General features: G+C 39.6%; 1 protein-coding gene across 1 annotated transcript in view; it reads left to right on the top strand.

The window, feature by feature from the left end:
• Positions 1–4698: 4698 nt before the first annotated feature.
• LOC120528694 overlaps positions 4699–23479 on the top strand; it is a 40031-nt gene continuing 21250 nt past the window's right edge. The window contains exons 1-4 of the mRNA XM_039752850.1: positions 4699–4766; positions 14729–14883; positions 14975–15060; positions 23226–23293. Coding sequence (XP_039608784.1) covers positions 23229–23293 — 65 coding nt within the window. The 5' untranslated portion in view covers positions 4699–4766; positions 14729–14883; positions 14975–15060; positions 23226–23228. The remainder of the gene's footprint in view (positions 4767–14728; positions 14884–14974; positions 15061–23225; positions 23294–23479) is intronic.

Raw genomic sequence — 23479 nt, 5'->3', positions numbered from 1 at the left:
CTTTGGGGTGCTAGCAGCTGTTGCTGGGGGTGCCAGAATCCATCGAGGAAGAAAAATGAAAAAAAAAACGGATGACTCCTGCTTTTACGTGCACTTACTGTAGTGCTGCGTGGGTATTATGAAGTATCGTATCTGTTCAAGTTCTATTTAAATTTTAAATATAAGTAATTTTCATTTAGTCGACAGAAATATCGTTGGTAGGAATGTAAGTTAAATTTGTCAGCATTGCATACATTTTTCTTCACCATAGAAATTTAAAGACTAAATTCAACTTACATTCCTACCAAAGATATTTCTGTCAACTAAATAGAACCTACTTATATCCAAACAGAACTTGAAAATATATATTTTTTCGAATCTGAGAGCGCATTTTAGATCGACTTAACACGCACCACATCGAGCCCCGTGCTATCGTGCTATTGTGCTCTGGCCTGCCTGCCTGCCTAACTCAATAAGACACCATCGCTTCGCTCTTACCTTTTTACCGTTCATTTAATCATGGGCTTCTCTACAATTTTGTTTATTTTCGGGTTGTAATGTTCGTTAAATTTACGTATCATCTTGTCCATTGGCGGAACGTGCATCTCACACCTAGGCCTGCAGTACTGCTCCGTCTGAATCAACCCGCCCCTCAAAAACTAATTTATGGTTATAAAAACCATCTTAATATGCAGAAATACAGTATAAAGAGCCACTGCATCGCAGATAGAATCGCAACATTTCACTCACCAAAAATTCGGATTATTTCTAAACAAAATCCATCCTCCTCTCTTTCCTCAAAAACATTTCAATCACTCTGTCGTATGGATTATCGGTGCGCTTCAGTTCCATCAAAAAGTCCCTTTCTATCCCAATCGAAGCTAATGCTGAAAATCGAACCTGTGGCTTCTATCCAATCAATGGGTCTGAATACGGTGACGTCGCCGTACGCCTGCTACAGGGCCGTACTGACACCAACTCAAAATCTGATTGGTTGATGCAACAGGTTAATCAACATTTATTCTGTGTTAGAGTGCCTGGACAACGGATTGTAAAGTCCTCTCTGCCTGGCAAAAAATGATGGCTGAAATGTGATTGGTTAAATGCTTTAATACGAAAATACATGCCTGGAAGCAGCACACCCATCAGAAAAGCTATGAAAGGAAGCGGACAGACTATTTGGAATTATTTAATAAGTATTCATGGACAAAATATAATTAACATCAGTTTGTGATTCAGATATTTTTACTTATGAATATGCTAAGCACAGTCCTTCACCCGCGAATATTTACCTTATATGAGCAGGCACTCAATTACGTGGGAGGCGTGATGACGCGACACGCAACTCCGCCTCCCACGGTCATCGAGCTGCAGTCTATTACAGTAAATGGACGAAAAAATAGGTTCCAGTTATGACTATTATGCGTAGAATTTCTAAATGAAACCTGCCAAAAGCCTGCCAAATTTCAGCCTTCTACCTACACGGGAAGTTGGAGAATTAGTGATGAGTGAGTCAGTCAGTCAGTGAGGGCTTTGCCTTTTATTAGTATAGATATACTATTCCTTGGTTGCTTATCTTTTGACTTCACAGTCACATCTTGTTGCTTTGGTTCTGATTCATCTCCCAAATTCATTTTCAAGATAGATTCTGCTTCTGCCCTCATTGTCAGTACTCTAAAAAATAAAGGCTTAACCCTTTAATCTAGTGCAATGTTTCTCAACTACTGAGCCGCAGGCTGCTGCCCGTGGGCACTGAGTTGCTATTTTTTATATTGGTAATGGGTCATGGTTAGTTGGGACTGGGTCCCGCAATGGGTCTCAGCGTTCCAAACCACTTTGAAGACTGAATCTCCCTGCCTAACTCTGACCCCCTTCCACCCACCTTGTTCGGTCACGAAGCTCAAATCATTTGAAACTGGTTTCTTGAACATGACACTGAGTTCACTGAACTCAAATGGCCTCCACAGTCACCAGATCTCAATCCAATTGAGCACCTTTGGGATGTGGTGGAACAGGAGATTCCCATCATGGTTGTGTAGCTGACAAATCTGCAGTAACTGTGTGATGCTATCATGTCAATATGGACCAAACTTCCTGCGGAATGTTTTCAGCACTTTGTTGAATCCATGCCATGAAGAATTATGGCAGTTCTGAGGACAAAAAGAGATCCAACCTGGTACTAGCAAGGTGTTCCTAATAAAGTGGCCAGTGAGTATTGAATGCACTGTGACACATTAATTCTTCATTCTTTAATAAATACAGTTTGCACTGGAAAGTTGTGTCTACCTCCTCACTTGCCGCTGGTCCAACTCGGTCATGAAGTACAAGATGGGTTTGTGCCCCTTGGCTTTGTGCATAAGGGCATCACAGTCAGAGTTTGGCAGGGTGATTAACAATCCCTATAATAATGTTGTAGTTTTGTTGTAGAATTGTTTCATTCATATTCATGCTGTTCATTTTATTTGCATTTTGCATTATTTGAGCTGTGACTTGGTGATATCATTATTGTGAGGGACACTGTCAGACTTTTCCTAACATTCAGGTAACTAACCTGGAAGTCTTATTTCATACATGCTCATGATCAGCACATCATGTCAAGCTGATTATTTGGGTAGAGGAGCTGCAGCTTTGACATCCTGTGGAAAAGTGATTGCTGAAATCCGCAGTGAATGTGAGTTTGTTATGCCACTTCGTTTATTTTTAGAAATGTCTGACAAAAAACCAGGACTGTTGAATTATGAATAAGAATCTTCAATAAAAGGTTTCTTTTATTTTGTGCAAATACATGTCAGATAATACAGGCAATAGGTGTTACTTATTCTAAGAAGAATAATTTGAAATACTGTATACATTGGTCAGTTTATTAATGAATACATTTATATTGCAGCATTCTTATAAATCATGTATAATTTAGTTTTTTTCACAAGCTGTAATAATTATAAAAGAGTAATACTTTATTTCAGGCAGTGCATCAAATCAGAAATTGGGACATTACCCTCTACAAAGGAAAAAGGTGATGAGAGGCAGTCTGATTGCAAAAAAGAAATCACAAGTGACAGCACCTTAACTTTGCCTCTAGTGGGATCCTGGGAATTTGAATGTGATGATGATGAATATATTAAGTTCTTAGAGCTCTTCTTGACATATTTGCTGGAGAAAGACTTAATAAATAATGAGGATGCTTGTGTTCCCTATCTCAGCACCTTCTCAAAGCAGCTCCAAAACCTGGAGCTGAACTCCTTCCCGTTCAATGGGCACACACCAGGAAAGAGACATCACAGCCGTAAAAAAAACGCAGATAATGTTTGTGTATTTGGCAGAAATTCTTACGAATTCGATGAGATGTCTTGTACTTTCCAGAAAGGAGGATCTTCTAATAAGGCCTGGAGTGCTCGGTCAAGTTTGACACCCCCAGGTTCTAGTGAAGATCACACAGATGTACTTGTAGATGGATTATATCTTTCTTCAGAAGCCAACAAAAGCAAAGAGATGGGTTTGTTTGGCCTCAGGCAGAATGGGATGTCAACACCTTGTTTCACCAAAGATACCCAACAGATAACAGTTAGACAAATGTCTCTCTCAGTTATCAGCCAAAGCCCCTGTGCTCCCAGATTCTCCACCCCAACAATGGCAAAGCCTGAAATAATTATTTGCCATGCCCCACTGCCAAAAGATATTGGCCCTGCTCTCAGTGAACTGACTCCAGAGTTACAAGCACAATTCAAATTGATCAGGAGGCTTCTAGAGTGGGTGATTCGCTGGGCAAATCGCAGGCTGCTTTGTGAGCCCACCAATGGAGGAGGACAGCATGGATACAGCACTGTGATCAGAGTCAAGAGCTCTGCGCCAGCCATTCTTAGTGCTTTGTGGCTGCTGGAAAAGAGATATTCACCTACAAATCTGGTGGACAGACATCCGGACTTGGAGGTAAATCCACAAGTTAACTGAACACTGAACTGTTTCTGGGAATCAGGGTGACCATGTTTTTTAAAATGCAGCATGAAATACGGTAGTACAATGAGTGGAGGAGATCTTAACCTCAATGTCACATGTAAAAGGACTTCCATCTGCATAATCATGTAATGGTGACAAGTAAGTCCTGAGAAGTTAGAAGCAAAAGATTTTTTACTTTAAGGAAACTGCACATCGGATGTGGCTTAGACATACCATTTTTTATTATTAGTAGTAAAATCCTGGACATTTGGGATGTACTGGGGGCAGTTTTGCACTCTGTTAGGTGGGACACTTTGCCGTGAAGTTCCAGACTAGGAAATGTGGTAATTTAAGATGACATCAGCCCTTTAGTGTAAGAGTGTCGTACTGTTGCCTTCACTAGAAGCTCTGCCGATTTCTAGTCTGGCACTATTCATGGCTACTTGATTTACTTAGAACAAATTTTATGCTTATTAAAAATGGACATAGTTTCTGCTGCACTGAATGCGTACCACTTCATTAGGACTGTGTGTATCATTCTGTCATCCATATTGGGGTGGAAGCATGTCATCACCATTGTGTCATTCCTAGTTTTGCTTTTTTTGATTTATATAGGATGTCTTATTTATTGCAATTGTATACTGATTTAATTGTATTTTACATTTTCTATTTATATCCAATACATTATAGGTGCCTCAAAGTGATGATCTAGTAACTCAAGTATTATACTCAAAGCCCAGAATAAATATAAAACAAGAAAGAACTGCGGACTCTGGGATTCCTGGATCAACTAAAACTCCTATCACCCTTTTCAATAAGGAAGACTGTGAGGTTCAGCATCCAGAAGGTTGTGTGTAAGTGAAGAGTTTTTCTGTTTTTCAATTCAGAAACATCTTAACAGCCAACATATATATGGCAAATTTAATGTAAGGTAAAAATGCATAAATGCAGATAAAAGGAATATTAATTATGCAAGATTGACAAAGCTGATCTACAAGCGTACATTGGCGGAAAGAACTGATGGGTTTATGTCATTGCTATATTTTATACACTAAGCCAAGAGCCAATCAAGAAGGCTGCAGAAATGTTATATCATTATTGTCATTATTCATTGTTAGGGTCACACACCATGTTTCTAGGGGTGTGGTCTCTGGGGTCATGACCTCAAATTAATCAGCAGATCCGATAAAAGGTCAGACTTTTGCACTGAACCTTATCTGATCTGCAGATAAAATCTTCTAAACCTTTTTGAATTCTCTTTGTGATTATTTTTCATGTCTTGCCTGATTTTTTATTTTTCTGCTTAATGAATGTGATTTTTGCCTTGCATCCGGGTTTAAGTCACTTCATTTAATTTTTACTTTCATTTGTTTAGCCTTTAGCACACATCTCCCGATTGAACTAGTTATTTGTTTTCCTGCATAGTTAGGATAATTAGAACTGTTAAATATATTCATAATTAAATATTCTGTCTCTAAGTGCCCACTGCAACCACATTATGGGCCCATTCACGCCACCCTAGTGACACCCTTCCTGTCAATCATATTTCATGTTGCCAGGTAACAGTAAGATAGTATATTCTGTGGCCATTTACTATTGCTGCTCTGTTCAATAAAATGTTATTTGTACTCATTTTACATCTCTTAAACATTTTGTATTTTTCCTACTTTTTCAGGCCTTTTTGCTAACTCATTTTCATTAAAAGTTCCTTTTCCTCTCTGCCATACTTCTAGAATCATCTGTATTCCGAATGGAATACCTGAACATTTGATTCTATAGTCTATTATAATTTGATCTTTCATGATGTTATGAATCTGAACTGTAAGTAATGTATGGAACCTTTTTTGATCAGATTTGATAATTTTCAGTTACTATTTATATGTTATTTTATTGTTTCTATGGTGATGTCACTGTGATACCATTTTAGATTTATTTTCATGGTCACTGTGTTTTGAAATCAGCAGTAGCAAAATGGCAAAGGAGAGGTGGCAGATGACAAAATTCACAAAAGCTAGATTGGCACTCCAAAATGTCAGGCCTCCAGAAACAGGTCTCACCCTAGGCAGCCTGACACCAAACTCAGAAGGCAGGTTTTCCAGTCTATACAGGCACGGAATGAGGCTCAGACTTTTAAGGATTCAAATGTTAAATGGAGAGAAGGAAAAACCATAAAAACCCTCTGGTCAAATGAAAAAACAAATACATTCTTTGGCTATGTCAAGGTGTATTTAAAGAAAGTCAAAGCAAACATAGGTTTAATGAATAAATCCAATAATCAGCTGTTATATTTCAGTAACAGCCTCTCCCCTGGCTGGTGTTCACATTTATTTTTTACTAGCAAAATACCCGCGCTTTGCAGCGGAGAAGTAGTGTGTTAAAGAAGTAATGAAAAAGGAAAGGAAATGTTTTGAAAATAACGTAACATGATTGTCAATGTAATTGTTTTGTCACTGTTGTGAGTGATGAGTGTTGCTGTCATATATATATATATATATACACACACACATATAAACATATATATATACACTAGCAAAATACCCGCGATTCGCAGCGGCGAAGTACTGCATTAAAATTTTTATTAAGAAGAAAATTTAACCTTTTTAAACTGAGGGAAAATATGCCAATAATTATTTGTTAAGGATCTCTTTGTATACCATGTTGTCAGTTCGGCCCTCCGTTTGTAACATGACCAAGCTGTGCGCTGAGCTTACTCTTGAGCATGCAACGTACAGTTGGCCATGTGAACAGTAATCTTGTCTCAAATCTCACAGCTTGGATTGCTGCTGTCATAATCAGTTTGAGTTTCATGGTTTGTTTCAATTACGACAGTATTTGCAGGACTTGTGTTGAAGTGACATTTGGCATCGGTCAAGCGTTGTAAGCACAGAACCGGTTTCAGCGATAAAATCACATCCAGCTTTTGAGCGTTTAAACATTCATAAACATCAAAGTGTCCACTACTGAAATCGTCACCTGTGAATCTAAGATGTTTAAGAGGCATTGGCGGTTGCCGAAAGGTGTAAAATATTTGGCCATTTCGGTACACTTGAAAGCGACAACCGAAAAATTCAGCGGCAGCCATCAACTCACATGCAGAACCATAGGTGAAGGGCTTAAACATTTCACTCTTATAGTGCTCCTGTGTAGTATAATTATCTCCTGTACCGTCATCAGTCCACACCTTGAACCTGTCCCAGTCATTCAATACATAAGACACAATGTTCCTCCGGATATCAAGAGTGAGCCTGATATGGCCGTGCAATATGTAACAAAGAGAATGGAAAAGGTAGGTGGTATCTCAGGGCATGGAAACCATAAGTGATAGTTCTTTGATCGATAGTGATCATCTCCATAGACATGGTAATGGGGGTTGGAATGATAAAGGAAATGGGTACCTGAACAATGTAAAGTAAGTGTAAAATACCTATACAATAACTATAATTGTAATAAACAAACAATAAAACAGAGGAGAAGCCGTGGATTAAACAAAAAGGCTGTAGTTATCAGTAGGGAGACGTGAATCCCGTGGCGAAGCAAGGAAGGGAATGTAGAGACTGGAGCGACGGACGGCCTTATATAGGCAGGCAGCCAACAACGTGGGAGGCGTTGGGATGGGGGACCCAACGCCGCCTCACACGGTGACTGAGCTGCAGGCTATGGACGTATATATGTACGTAAGTAGGATTCAGTTAGCGTTGGGAACCCGCGTACCAAATTTCTTGAAGATGGGCCCATAAGTAACGAAGACTGTTGAAAAGTTCAATATGGCGGCCGACAGTGGCATCATACCACCGAAATAAGTACGTACATTGGTTTTGGTTAGTGCAGGGAAGCCGCCTACCAAATTTCGAGAAGATGGGGCCATAAATAAGAAAGTTCAACATGGCGGACGTTGTTGACCGTTATGACCATTACACGTAGAATTTCGAAATGAAACCTGCTTAACTTTTGTAAGTAAGCTGTAAGGAATGAGCCTGCCAAATTTCAGCCTTCTACCTATACGGGAAGTTGGAGAATTAGTGATATTGGAAAATTCAATATGGTGGCTAAAAGTGGCGTCATACCAACGAAATAAGTACGGACATCGGTTTCCGCTAAAAGTTAAATATGCCGGTCGACAGTGTCATCATACCATCGAAATAAGTAAGTACATCGGTTTTGGTTAGCGCAGGGAAGCCGCCTACCAAATTTCGTGAAGATGGGGCCATAAATAAGAAAGTTCAACATGGCAGATGTTGTCGACCGTTATGACCGTTACGTGTAGAATTTCGAAATGAAACCTGCTTAACTTTTGTAAGTAAGCTGTAAGGAATAAGCCAGCCAAATTTCAGCTTTCTACCTACATGGGAAGTTGGAGAATTAGGGATCAGTCAGTCAGTCAGTCAGTGAGGGCTTTGCCTTTTATTATTATAGATATCCATACATATCTACATATATACATATACACATACATATATACATACTTATATATATATATATACATATATACACATACATCCACATATATACATATATACATAGACACACATACATATACATACACACACACATATATATACACACACATATATAAACATATATATACATATACATTCATATCTACATATATACATATACACATATATATATATATATACATATATACACATATATATATATATATATATACACACTCTTTGGGGTGCGAGCAACTGTTGCTGGGGGTGCCAGAATTCATCAAGGAAGAAAAATGAAAAACATTATTTGTGCAAAATCTTAATTTATTTATCCATTCCTAAATAATTAAATGGGCAGGCTAAAAAACGGATGACTCCCGCTCTTACGTGCAAGTCTGCGTGGATATTATGAACTATCGTATCTGTATCAGCATCTGTTAAATTTTAAATAGAAGGAATTTTTATTTAGTCGACAGAAATGTCTTTGGTAGGAATGTAATTTAAATGCAGGCATCATTGCATACATTTTTCTTCACCATAGAAATGTAAAGAGTAAATTCGCCTTACATTCCAACCAAAGATATTTGTGTCGACTAAATAGAACTTGAAAAGATATATTTTTTTGAATGTGATCGCCCAATTCAGATCGAGTTGACGCGCACTACATCGAGCCTGCGTGCTATTGTGGTCTCGCCTGCGTGCCTCAATAAGTCACCCTCCCCTCGCTCTTACTTTTTTACTGTTCATCTAATGATTACACTGAGTATGGCTTTACCAAAACAGTCATTGATGGCTAATAAAATATCCATTATTCATAAAGCTTCAATTGTTGATCTGTCTTTCTGCATTAACCGCATATTTTTTCATACGTCTCAAACCAAGGGGGTGTGAGGGTAAAATGAATCGGGAAGCGCTGGTATATATGTAGGTGTGTGTGTGTATATATATATGTGTATATATATATTGAAATAGTTTTACTGTGAAATAATGCAAAGAGTACGCAACACGTGTTTCGCCCTAATTTTGGGGTCATCAGGCGTACATTCTCAGTGCACCCCCTCTCTGGAATCGAACATCGGCACTAGAGGCGAAGCCTCTTCCATTGCGCCACGGTGTGTGGTTTGTCTATTTGAGAGTATGTAGATCGGGTTTGTATATATATATATATATATATATATATATATATACACCCGCGCATCGCAGCGGAGAAGTAGTGTGTAAAGAAAAGGGAACATTTTAAAAATAACATAACATGATTGTCAATATACAGTAATTGTTTTGTGAGTGTTATGAGTGTTGCTGTCATCAAGGATTTGATTATCATTATTTCTTTCAATCAGGTTCGTATTTGTAGGATGTGTTGTGTTCAAGTTATATTCCGTGGCCAAATATTTTACACCTTTGGAGAACCATCAATGCCTCTTAAACATCTTAGATTCACAGGTGACGATTTGAGTAGTGAACACTTTGATGTTTATGAATATTTTAACTCTCAAAAGCTGGATGCGAAGTTATCAATGAAACCTGTTGTATGCTTACATCAATTGACACATACGAAATGTCACTTCACAAATCCAGCTCGAACCAATTATGACAGCAGCAATCCAAGCTGTGAGAACACAGTAAAAAGGAGGCATATCAGATGTTGTGGTACATTTTCTGATGCAGCTAGACGGAAGCAACTTCGTGCAGCTGCCGCCAAATACTCACTGAAAAATCCACAAGTTAATAAACACACTGTGGCTAAATACTCGCAAGCAAATCCACAAGTACAATCCATCAGTACAAGCACTCTTTGGAACTGTTGCTTTTTGTCTGTGCACTGTGTCAGTTCACGTGAGCCGCTCGGTGTACATGCATCGAAGGTTCCCAGCTATGCTGGTGCCATCTCGTGCGATGTCCACGGTTTTATTTAGTGTTAGCTAAGACCCGGCACTTAAAAGTTTCTCTCGCAGTTTCTCTGAGTTTGTGCTAAACACCACCCTGACCATCTCATCTTCCTCTGCATAAGCACAGTCCTTCACCCGTGAATATTTAGCGGCAGTGTTTCTATTGGATTGCCACTGACGGACGGCCTTGTATGGGCAGGCACTACATTACGTGGGAGGCGGACCATTGAGCAGAAGTCTATTATAGTATATGGACGAAAAAATAGGTTCCATTTATGACCCTTATGCGTAGAATTTCTAAATGAAACCTGCCCAACTTTTGTAAGTAAGCTGTAAGGAATGAGCCTTCCAAATTTCAGCCTTCTACCTACACGGGAAGTTGGAGAATTAGTGATGAGTGAGTCAGTGAGGGCTTTGCCTTTTATTAGTATAGATGTCTTTTTTGTTCATTTTTTATTCTTTGTTCATGTTAATAATGTTACCAGTGTTCATTATTTACATTACAGTAGTCCCTCCTCGATCGCGGGGGTTGTGTTCCAAACCTCCCCGCGATAGGTGAAGATCCGTGAAGTAGAAACCATATGTTTGTATGGTTATTTTTATATATTTTAAGCCCTTATAAACTCTCCCACACTGTTTATAAATATTCCCCGCAGAGTTATACAGCATAATCCCTTTGTATTATCTTAAATATTAGGTAAGATTCATTGAAATTATGTATGTAAATACACTGTTTATATACAGTAAAACCTAAATATTATTTTAAAGATATTGAGTGTCTCCGATATCACATATGTTACAGCCATTACGATAGACAGGCCACCAGCAATAAATACGTACAATGCAAGAAAAATAGTATACAGTAAATGTGTGTACAGTGACACTAAATGTTAGTACATGTACTAAGTACTGTAAGTAGAAAATTAATTATGCTTACTCACCAACAATGACACGATGACTTGTCCGATAACAATGAGTTTAATTTTACTGCACAACAAAGGAGAGCGTTACAGCCCTTAAAGGAGCCAATTCAGGCGATTGTGTAGCACTGCCGTTGTTGTTCTTCAATTTAAATCCCTAAAGCAGATTCCATCCAGACTACTGCCTTATTACATCCACTTACAACTCATTTAGCATCCTGGTTAAAAGGACACTGCGGCCGTAGATCTTATATTCCTTTCCAACTTTTTAAATAAAAAGAATCGTAGCCTCATTGATGCTGTAATGGCGTCCTACAGCGGTGTAGCTTTTCCCTTCCTTCAACAAATCCAAAACGTTTACCTTTTCGGCAATCGTTAACATCTTCCGTTGGCGCTTGGGCACGGCCCCTGAAGCAGTAGCAGGAGCAGATCGTTTTGGAGCCACAATGAAGGGCTTGACTACGCACAAAGATAAACACAAAAGAGCACAAAAGTTAACTCTTTACACAGCGAAACACGTTGATGCTGAATGAGCGAGACGAGACTTCCTGGTTAACACCGCATTCAGCACACAGGAACTTAACTGCGTGCTCTGATTGGTTAGCTTCTCAGTCAGGAGAACTTAACTGCGTGCTCTGATTGGTTAGCTTCTCAGCCATCTGCCAGTAGCGTCCCTTGTATGAAATCAACTGGGCAAACCAACTGAGGAAGCATGTACAGGAAGTAACAGACCCATTGTCCGCAGAACCCGCGAAAAATCTGCGTTATATATTTAGTTATGCTTACATATAAAATCCGCGATAGAGTGAAGCCGCCAAAGTCGAAGCGCGATATAGCGAGGGATTACTGTATTCTGTTCTTCTTTTTAGTTCTTTATATTATTCACTTTCTTTATGTCTATATCTTTTTCTGTGTGCTATGTGTTTTGTGGGTGGTCCCCAAGAGGCTGAGCAAACCCACTGTACCATCGTTTTCATTGAATGTGTTCATGGTGTTGGTGAATTCTAGCATCTTTTGTTTTATTTGTGATTTACTTTCTGGATTTCAACCATTTGCTCTGTTTTTTCGACTCTTCTTTTAGATTTGTGTATTGGGACATTCCTCTAGGATTGCCTGTTTCAGACAACTGCTACAGTATACCTTTTGTATATTCTGCTGAGCTTTTTTCAATAAGAAGTACAATTTTTGTGAAAATAAATTTCTTATTTGTAAAGACAACTAAAACAAAAGACTAAAAAACAAGAAACAAAGTTAAACCAGGTAAAAAGCCACTGTTGCACCACATCACAAGTGTTTGGCTCCAACAAGAAAACACAGAAGAACTTTTTAAGTAACTAGCACACAATAATTTGTGATTATCCAAGAATTTGGGCACAGAACGTAGTGTACCACCATCTTTTACTGACTGAAATGGGAACAGAGGATAGGAAGTGAGATTTAATCAAAATACACACCAAAAAATCAAACTGAACTTTCGTCAGACAATGACTGACTGACTGACTTTCACCAACCCAAATATTGGTGTCAAAAAATGTTGCCAGTAAGCTGAAGCTTGAGAGAATGAAAAAGAAAAAATAGCCGTATATCTTTTAAGAAAATATCCACAAAATCCATATGAAAATATTTAATTAACAATATTAGATGCTCCTCCTCAGCAAGATAAAGTGAGATCTCTAAAACTAACTTGGGAGCAGGCCTCAACCCTACCAGCTCTGCCCAATAAAGACAACCTTATCTTCAGCCAGGACCCTAAGGCTACCCGTTGACTTCAGCTGGAGAAAGCCCCAAAAATGGAGAGCTGGCAAAATAAGTATAAACATCTCAAAATTTGGCCAAAAGCCCCACAAACAGAATGATGACCATGGACCTTTGTGTTGGACGAATAGGGCAAATGAAGAATCTTTATAAAAAGAAAAGTTTACTAGGCAAATATCAAAACATACAAGGAGATAGGCACAACGATGTTGTCTAAAATGCAGTCCTACAAAGAAAGTCTCAAAAACACAGTCCAGTATTCAGAATCCTTTAAACGAAAGCCAGAGATTAACAAAAAACAAAAAAAAATCAATCAATAAATAATGATACTTAACAATCCAACACTAAAACAATGATTACCAACTCCTAAGCCTTCTCAGCTTATTTATTTAACCAGATTAAGTCCACATGAATGGGGAAATCAAGATGGACTTGCCTCTTGGGGTTTCACCAACAAAAAAAATTGGAACATCAGAACATAATTATATCATCACATGTAAAAAGACAAGAAAAATAACATAAAGATATGAGAAAGAACCTTTCAAAATTAAGCAAAACTATAGTAAAACATATAATACATATAACTACAATCCAAGATTTGTCGTGACCTCTGTGATCATGTGACACATCTTGGCAATGGGTGTTGCAATATGCATCGCCTACTGTATAACAAACTCAAAATTCTTGTCAGAAATGACACAAAATATTTTTAACCAAATGAAATAACCTTTTTGTGCAAAAATAGTAAACCAGACAGAATCTTCATAGTCCAAAATCCCATATAAAGATAGGAAAAAGCTCAAAATGAAGGCTACCATAAACAAAACGGAATCATGGCAATTATATAGACAGCCAGCAGTGACATAACATGTCATGTCATGTGACTCAAGCATAGTGGACAATATGGCTGCAGCAATGCAAAAATGCATAAAATAGTGAGTGCCACCTCTGAAAATAAAGATGAATACCAAATAGTGATTCCATAACATTATGGAAATGACAACAAAAATATTAATATCATTAAATACTAAACAATAATAACAAATGTTTAATAATTTATAACAGAAACTAATAAATCTGCAAACATTTCTAGAATCCAATTTTTGCTTTGTCATTATAGGCTATTGAATGCTGTTAGCAAAGGAAAAAAAAGTTTTTTAAATTTAAAGGTTGCAGCACAATAAAATGTGTAAAAAGAGGAACATATTTTTGAAGGCACTGTAGATGAATGGGACACTGCTGTCACTCCAGCTGAACGAGATATTGGAGCAGTTCGACTACATCCACTGAATAGACTTATCCACCTCAATGATAGGTGTCTGGTCGCAATGTCTCTGTCATTCCAACAGATGACGCATCACAAACATTTACAATAATAAAATACATTGCATATGTAATTCCAACAGATGACGCATCACAAATATTAACACTGCTTTTGCTAATCCTGTATCAAATGGCATATATCAGAGACATATGCATTACATTTGTCTCTCCAACAGATGATACATCTCAAACATTTGTAATAATGCATTTGATTATGGTAAATGTTTGTGATGTGCCATCTGTTGGAATGACAAATGCATAACCTCCATGTGCATTACAAAATACATTCCAATAGATGGTGCACTGCAAATGTTATTGCTAAAGTTCATGTCGATTACTTAGATTTCAACTCATCTTAGACGGGTAGCACAACTAGTCTCTTAGAAAATGTATTTTGATGGCTGTTGATTTGAACAGCCATCATATTGGCTTACACTGTAGAAGTGTGCTTTAACCAAATTCTCAATTTTTCTATGTTTTTGCTTTGTTGCAGATGTTCTGAAGCACAGAAAAAGTATGAAAGTCAAATAAAACATTTTAGCCCTGGCCATTCATATCAGTTGGAAGAAATTAGTTTCAATTTCAAGGATAAGACTCTCAAAAATAACTCCCTGACAGAGGAAGCATCTGAAGTGTCTTCTGAAATTGGTCAGTGTTATCTAGAGAGAAATATGTTTTCTGATTACAACTGTACTGTTTAAATTATGACATTTTAAATATTTCCTGTACTTATATAAAGGTAATCATGAAGGCAGTCTACCTGTATCACCAGCCCAGCCCTACACCAAGACTACTGCCACGTTTCCCTCTGCCAAGCAAAATGAGGTCAGTAAAAGCGTAAAGCATCCTGAATCAGTTTGTTTGCCTGGAGTATTGCTGTACAAGCCTGTTTAAAATTAGCCGTAAAGAAAAAAATAGATTTTGCTGAAATGACAGACTTTCAAGTTTCTATTACCCTAAAAGTACTGCCAATACATTTAAAGCCGGTTTTCAGTCACATATTCTCCTGCCAGCTCCTTGAGCATCTCATTGGTCTCAGACAATCTGTGTGTGTGTTGTCTTATCCATCTTTCATAACTCTTGGCAAGCCAATGGACAATAGCCTGACAGATTTTATTTCAACTCTTGGTGTCTTTTTATGACAGAGTAGCTGTCTTGTTTTGGATCTCTCTCTCAGTTCTTTAATTTTGATTTTTTTCAAAGCATCCTGCCTTTGGTTTTGTTCCTTCCACTTTAAATCCATAGACTGGCTCCTAGCTTAACAGGTCACATTAAACCAACACAATGGGTTTATGCTGCTTAGCACCTTAATCAGGATGTGAACGTGCATGCTGTCCTTGCATTAAGAAGCTGGTTCTGGTTATCTCGGAATTCTGAATATTATAAGATCGGCAGAGAAAACCGATCACATTTCACACTTCCTCTCCCTATACCTAAGGTTTTTGTCCTAAAGGTTTAGGTGCCATGCAGACTATAATGTGTTATTTAACATCCATCCATCCATCCATTGTCTAACCCGCTGAATCCGAACACAGGGTCACGGGGGTCTGCTGGAGCCAATCCCAGCCAACACAGGGCACAAGGCAGGAACCAATCCTAGGCAGGGTGCCAACCCACCGCAGGACACACACAAACACACCCACACACCAAGCACACACTAGGGCCAATTTAGAATCGCCAATCCACCTAACCTGCATGTCTTTGGATTGTGGGAGGAAACCCACGCAGACACGGGGAGAACATGCAAACTCCACGCAGGGAGGACCCGGGAAGCGAACCCAGGTCTCCTAACTGTGAGGCAGCAGCGCCACCGTGCCGCCCTTGTTCTTTAACACTGAATGGTAAATCATTCACAGGCAGATGTGGACTTCCTGGATCAAAAATGTTTGCCAGGTAGACCTGTTTAAAAATTATACACAACAGAATTCAGATATATTTACTCTGTGACAAAAACATACTGGAGCTGAACCTCAAAACAGTGTCTGGATGTGCATGATGAGTGGCGTAGGCAAGGCCTGCATGCTTATCATACTTACATGAAGCACTAGTCAGCCGTACATTAGATTTGCAAAGTCGTTACTGGATAAGGTGAAGCCATGGTGATCTCACAACGCTACATTGAACCAAGAATAACACAACACCTTGATCGAATAAGCGAGTCGGTCTGATAGGAGCCAAATTATTTTTGCCTTCCAACGTCCTGATTTAGGTAGACCATATGAATGTGACAATGTTTGTAAAAAGTCACTCCTATTTAGAAAGATCTAGAATACCCAGAAGAAGAATACCACGGATCAAGAGAAAGGCTATCACAGCTTTCCTACACTGATGATTTCTATGCTCCAGACTAATGGTGGTACATCACCAAGTGATCACAGCCAGCTCAATTCTCATTTCCACCACTGATCACTCCCATTTGGTGTCAGGCTTGAGTAGCCTAGACTGCTGTGAAATGGTATTGGGTCATCTTGAGAGATGATTTTCACTTCTGAATTAGTGTGAAGACCACCACATTTAAATACTGAGGCAACATGGAAAATATGTAATCCGGGCAATATTCTTTGTTTGTAAAATTCTACGGTTGGTTGCTACTGCCAGGATGGATTCTGGAATTTGGCAATGTTTGATAGTAAATGTTTATTTTTCTCTTGTTCAGGGGCTTGCTTTTGGATTCCTGCTTTATCATCATTGTAGTGTTTTATAAGGGCTCCCTAAGTGAAAGGGAATTAAGCAGGTGCTTCCACTAACCTCACAGGGTTAGGCGAGTGTTCCATGTCTTTGTTACATAACTTAAGGCTTCTGCCATAAGTTGTTTTGAGTTGTTTGAGCATTTTCAGTCCATCTCGTTGAATGATTTACCTAATTTATCATTATGACAGTGATGCTATCACATTGCCATTTTGAGTGTACCCTGATATTCAGCAATTCAAGTGAGATTTCTAGTTTGGATGTTGCAAGTAATGTCACTATGTGGATGATATTTAAGAATGTGACACAGTACTTTCAATGTCCAAGTTTATTGATTTTTCTAAAGTAACAATTTTTATAAGGATTGGATTATGAGGTACCCAGGACTTTTGCTTTGGCTTTTTGAACAAGAATTTTGATGCTTGTTTTTTGGCTTAGCATATTTTGTTCCTTCTGGTTTTGACTGTTCTACTAAGGAAAACAGCAGATTAAATTTCTCACTAAGCAAACTTCAAGGAACTATTTCTAATCTCAGATGACCAAAATATGGACTCTCCGAACTTTATTGCATCTGTAATATCAAATATTTGCAGCACTTCAGGCCAAATTTCTTGGTGATGCAGGCGGTGACCACACCATAACACGGTAACAACAAAAAAAATATTGTGCTGGGAAAAGACGTGAATAATTTTCAACTACACAAAAACTGAATTTAAACAAAAACTAACAACAATAATTGATTGAGTTGCCCAAAATATAATACCCATGTAAACTTTAACAAAATCCATTTTCACAAATGAGTACAAAAAGTAATGTAATGTAATCATCATATTTTGCCTGTTATTTCGACTACTCTTTTGGCTGCTCCTTCTGGTGTGTTTCTCTGGGCCATTAGCTCATTATAGCTGCTGGTTACCTTAGCTTTTTATTTTTTTACCTTAGGGCCAGGGACTGTTAGGCAGTTGTCGTCAGTTTGTTTTGGTTTTTGTCTGCTAACTCCAGATTGAAAAGGAAGCAGTACAGAAAGCTTATTTGTAGAACTCTTAAGGCCGTGTTTTGCTCATTTGCCCCTATGTGTTAAGAGTGCCTGCCTACACAAACTAGCTTTTGTGAGTCACAATAAAGGGCAGATAACCTTACCAAAAGATAATAGTGCATAAGGGCATGTGGAATGAACTGTCAAACTTCGGGGCAAACTGGAAGATGGACGAGGAAAGAGAGATTGCCTTTGGCTGCAGTATAATTCTTAGGGTGCAATATTCCTTACTTTCCACCGCAAAAACATTTAAGAAATCATAATCATATCATGCAAAGCAAATTTTAGAAGCAATTTCATAAAACTGTGTATGAAATAAAACTGCTGTTCCGCTCATCACTACTCAAAATGAACTTGTAAAGGACAATTTCAACTATCATCTCAATCTGAAACTCTTACTGGGAAGAGGGTCTTCTGCAAGCTGGGAGAGTTTCAGTTTTAAAAATATCTGTCAGAAAAGAAAGCTATGAGTTGTCGCGGATGCCAGGGGCGACGACCCGGCCAGGACGCCTTGGAGGACCGGAAGTGGGCATGTGCCCATCTGGGATCATGTGGGGCGGCCTTCCTGGTTGCTTTGGGGGCCACGGGTTCAGGGCATGGAAGCCCCACCCTGTAGGGGCCCGTGGTCACCGCCAGGAGGTGCCCCAATGCCTTGGGAACTTGTGACCTCAGCACTTCCGCCACACCAGGAAGTGCTGGGGGAAAGATTTAGATGGATACCCGGAGAGCTGCCGGGGGAACATCCGGCACTTCCACCACGCTGGGGCGTGGCCTACGAGGGAATGCTGGGAACAACCTGGAGCTCATCCGGGAGCGTATAAAAGGGGCCGTCTCCCTTCATTCAGGGCTGGAGTCGGGTGGAAGCAGGACAAGGCACATGAGGAGTGTGGAGGCGGCCCAAAGAGAGGCATTTGTGAGGCCAGGACTGTGTGTTGGGGTTTGTGCACATTGAACTGGGTCTGAGTGATCATTATTTGTAAATCTATACTAATATAAGGCAAAGCCCTCACTGACTGACTGACTGACTGACTCACTGACTCATCACTAATTCTCCAACTTCTCATGTAGGTAGAAAGCTGAAATTTGGCAGGCTTATTCCTTACAGCTTACTTACAAAAGTTAAGCAGGTTTTATTTTGAAATTCTACACGTAACGGTCATAACGGTCGATAACGGTCGACAACGTCCGCCATGTTGAACTTTCTTATTTATGGCCCCATCTTCACGAAATTTGGTAGGCGGCTTCCCTGCGCTAACTAAAACCGATGTACATACTTATTTCGGTGGTATGACGCCACTGTCGGCCGCCATATTGAATTTTCCAAACGTCACTAATTCTCCAACTTCCCGTGTAGGTAAAAGGCTGAAATTTGGCAGGCCCATTCCTTACAGCTTACTTACAAAAGTTAAGCAGGTTTCATTTCGAAATTCTACGCATAACGGTCATAACGGTCAACAACGTCTGCCATGTTGAACTTTCTTATTCATGACTCCATCTTCATGAAATTTGGTAGGCGGCTTCCCTGCACTAACCAAAACCAATGTACATACTTATTTCGGTGGTATGACGCCACTGTCAGCCGACATATTGAACTTTCCAACGTCACTAATTCTCCAACTTCCCGTGTAGGTAGAAGGATGAAATTTGGTATTTATTTCGGTGGTATGATGCCACTGTCGGCCGCCATATTGAACTTTTAACAGAAACTGATATACGTACTTATTTCGTTGATATGACACCACTGTCGCCGGCATATTGAACTTTCCAACGTCACTAATTCTCCAACTTCCCGTGTAGGTAGAAGGCTGAAATTTGGCAGGCTCATTCTTTACAGCTTACTTACAAAAGTTAAGCACTAACCGAAACCAATGTACGTACTTATTTCGGTGGTATGATGCCACTGTTGGCCGCCATATTGAACTTTTCAACAGTCTTTGTTACTTATGGGCCCATCTTCAAGAAATTTGGTACGCGGGTTCCCAACGCTAACTGAATCCTACTTACGTACATATATACGTCCAAAGCCTGCAGCTCAACCACCGTGTGAGGTGGCGTTGGGTCCCCATCCCAACGCCTCCCACGTTGTTGGCTGCCTGCCTATATAAGGCCGTCCGTCGCTCCAGTCTCTACATTCCCTTCCTTGCTTCGCCACGGGATTAACGTCTCCCTACTGATAACTACAGCCTTTTTGTTTAATCCACGGCTTCTCCTCTGTTTTATTGTTTGTTTATTACGATTACAGTTATTGTGTAGGTATTTTAGACTTACTTTACATTTCTCAGGTACCCATTTCCTTTATCATTCCAACCCCCATTACCATGTCTATCGAGGTGATCACTATCGATCAAAGAACTGTCACTTACCGAGTGGTTTCCATGCCCGGAGATGGCACCTACCTTTTCCATTCTCTTTGTTACATATTGCACGGCCATATCAGGCTCACTCTTGATATCTGGAGGAACATTGTGTCTTATGTATTGAATGACTGGGACAGGTTCAAGGTGTGGACTGATGACGGTACAGGAGATAATTATACTACACAGGAGCACTAGAAGAGTGAAATGCTTAAGCCCATCACCTATGGTTCTGCATGTGAGTTGATGGCTGCTGCTGAATTGTTCGGTTGTCACTTTCAAGTGTACCGAAATGGCCAAATATTTTACACCTTTCGACAACTGCCAATGCCTCTTAAACATCTTAGATTCACAGGTGACGATTTCAGTAGTGAATACTTTGATGTTTATGAATGTTTAAACTCTCAAAAGCTGGATGTGATTTTATCGATAAAACCGGTTGTGTGCTTACAACGCTTGACAGATGCCGAATGTCACTTCAACACAACAAATCCTGCAAATACTGTCGTAATTGAAACAAACCATGAAACTGAAACCGATTAAAGAGTAAGCTCAGCGCACAGCTTGGTCATGTTACAACCGGAGGGCCGAACTGACAACATGGTATACAAAGAGATCCTTAACAAATAATTATTGGCATATTTTCCCTCAGTTTAAAAAGGTTTAATTTTCTTCTTAATAAAAATTTTAATGCAGTACTTCACCGCTGCGCGGGTATTTTGCTATTATTATATATAATAAATATGTGTGGTGGTGAAGAACAACATGTCCGCCTGTCTGTGTCCGGGTCGGCTCCACAGAGTAAAGTAAGACAGAGCAGCTTTGGTTAATCTGACCACTTGATGAAAGATGGCAGCATTCAGGATTGAACTTTATAATGACAGATATGTTTGTTCTGTTTCACATGTCTTCATTGTTTTGGGCTGGGTTTTATATATATATTTATTATATATTATAATGTGTATTTTTATATTTAGTGTGGATGCTAGGGGTCACTGTTGCCCTTTAAACCCAACAGACAGACACACAGGACACAGGGTAAAAGCACAATTAACAAGCAAATAAACAACACCAACACAAATCTTCTTTTTCTTTTTCTTTCTCTTTATCTTTAGAATCTCCCAGCAAGCTTCATCCACCTCCACTCGACTCTGGCTCGCCTGCTAGGTTCACAGCAGTCCTTTATATATTGTCCGACCCGGAAGTGCTTCTGTTCGTCCGTTCACGTGACTTGCTAGCACTTCCAAGTCAGATGGAGAACTCAAGTTCTCATCAGCCTGGAAGAATGTCTGGATTTCCGTACTCATGACTCACTAGCACTTCCGTCTATGAGGGAAATATGACTACCCAGGTCCTTTCACAGGACCTCCAGGCAGCACCCAACAGGGCTGAGATACCGAACTCCAAGTCCTAGGATGCCCTTTCGGAATCAGGGGCACCGCTACAATCCAGGGAAGCTGCCATCTAGCGTCTTTGGGGAGGCAGTGTCCTAAAACAGCAGCCTTTCCCCATCCTTCCATATCAGGGTTTAGTTGCCGGCCGTCTCTTACTGTATTTATGTGTATTTATATGTATATATATGTATATATATATATATATATATATATATATATATATATATATATATTGTGATGGACAGCCTGGGATCCTGCCCAGACGGGATGCCCTTTAAAAGAGAAGACTGTGGTAATGGGCTTACTACCAGGAGTACCTCCCCTGGGACACGAGAGGGCAGCCCCCTTGGTTTACATTGGATTTGAAGCTCAACCCACTGGGGGTCCATGGCCATCTCCAGGGGGCACCTGGACAGCTCCAGAGTCTGGGCATGCAGCACTTCCGCCACACCCGGAAGTGCTGCCAGAAGAGGAGCAGGGTTCCTATGTAGCACTTCCGCCACACCCGGAAGTGCTGCTGGAGGTTAATCAAAAGACACCTGGAGCACTTCCAGGTGCACTATAAAGGAGGCCGCCCCACTCCATTCAGAAGTCAGAGTCAGGTGGAGGAGAGGTTGCGAGTGAGGAGTGGAGGCGGCAGAAGAAAAGACTAAGTATTGTGTCTGTTGGAGCACTGTGTTGTGTGCGGGACCTTATTGTTAGAATAAAATGTGTGTTATTTTGGACATTTTGAGTCCGTGTCTGTCTGTGTCTGGGTTGATCTTCTACAATATTTATATATATATATATATATATATATATATATATATATATATATATATATATATATATATGTACGAGGGCAATCCCCAAAAGTAAGGTCTCCAAAGCGGTGGGGAGTAGAGAAACTGTTCGTACGGCTGTTGGCCACACTGTTGTGATTGGTGCTTCTTCCACTCCCAAACAAGCATGCGCGGCTTCGCTGGGATGCTCAATCTTGGCTTGGCAGCCCTTTAAAATGGAACTCCCGTTGAGCGCTACCGCCAAGTGCGATGTTCGCGCAGTAATTCGATTTTTGAACTCAAAAGGCGTTAAACCGGTTGAAATTCATCGCCAATTGACGGAAGTGTATGGACAGTTGTGCATGGATGTCAAAAACGTTTACAAGTGGTGTAGAGAGTTTACAGCCGGTCGTAATTAAATTCACAACGAACAACAGACATTTGTCCGGAAGGTGATTCTGCTCCGACAAAGAGGTGAAAGATGAGGTTTAACGCTTCCTGAAGGACATGGCGGCAAGCTGGTATGACATGGGCATTCTAAAACTGCCACAGCATCTACAAAAATGCATCGACCAAAATGGCGATTATGTAGAAAAATAAATAATTCTTCAACCTTTAAAATGATGTGAATATTATAGAAAATAAACGGTTGTTTGTATTTCTAAAATTAGGAGGCCTTACTTTTGGGATTGCCCTCGTATATATACTATATACTCTATATAGTATAAATGTATATATATTGTATGTTTTATTTTAGGATATGGAATGTCCAAGAAAAATGAAATTGAGGATTCATAATCTGGAAGAACCAAACATAGCACCACAGTGAGTAACTTGATTATTGGGTGTAACATGTAATTAACGTGTTTACAGAGTGATTTTGACAGTGACCAAGTTAAAAAAAAATGTAAGCAGAGGCTTCAGTGACAAGCTGATAATTACGGGTCCCCTGGAGATACGACAGGCTCCTGTGGAAATTAAATCTAGTTCTGTTTTGCAAGTTGAAGAGCA

Source organism: Polypterus senegalus, chromosome 4, assembly GCF_016835505.1.
Source record: "Polypterus senegalus isolate Bchr_013 chromosome 4, ASM1683550v1, whole genome shotgun sequence".
Lineage (NCBI taxonomy): Eukaryota > Metazoa > Chordata > Cladistia > Polypteriformes > Polypteridae > Polypterus > Polypterus senegalus.
This window is presented reverse-complemented; position numbering and strand designations above follow the sequence as displayed.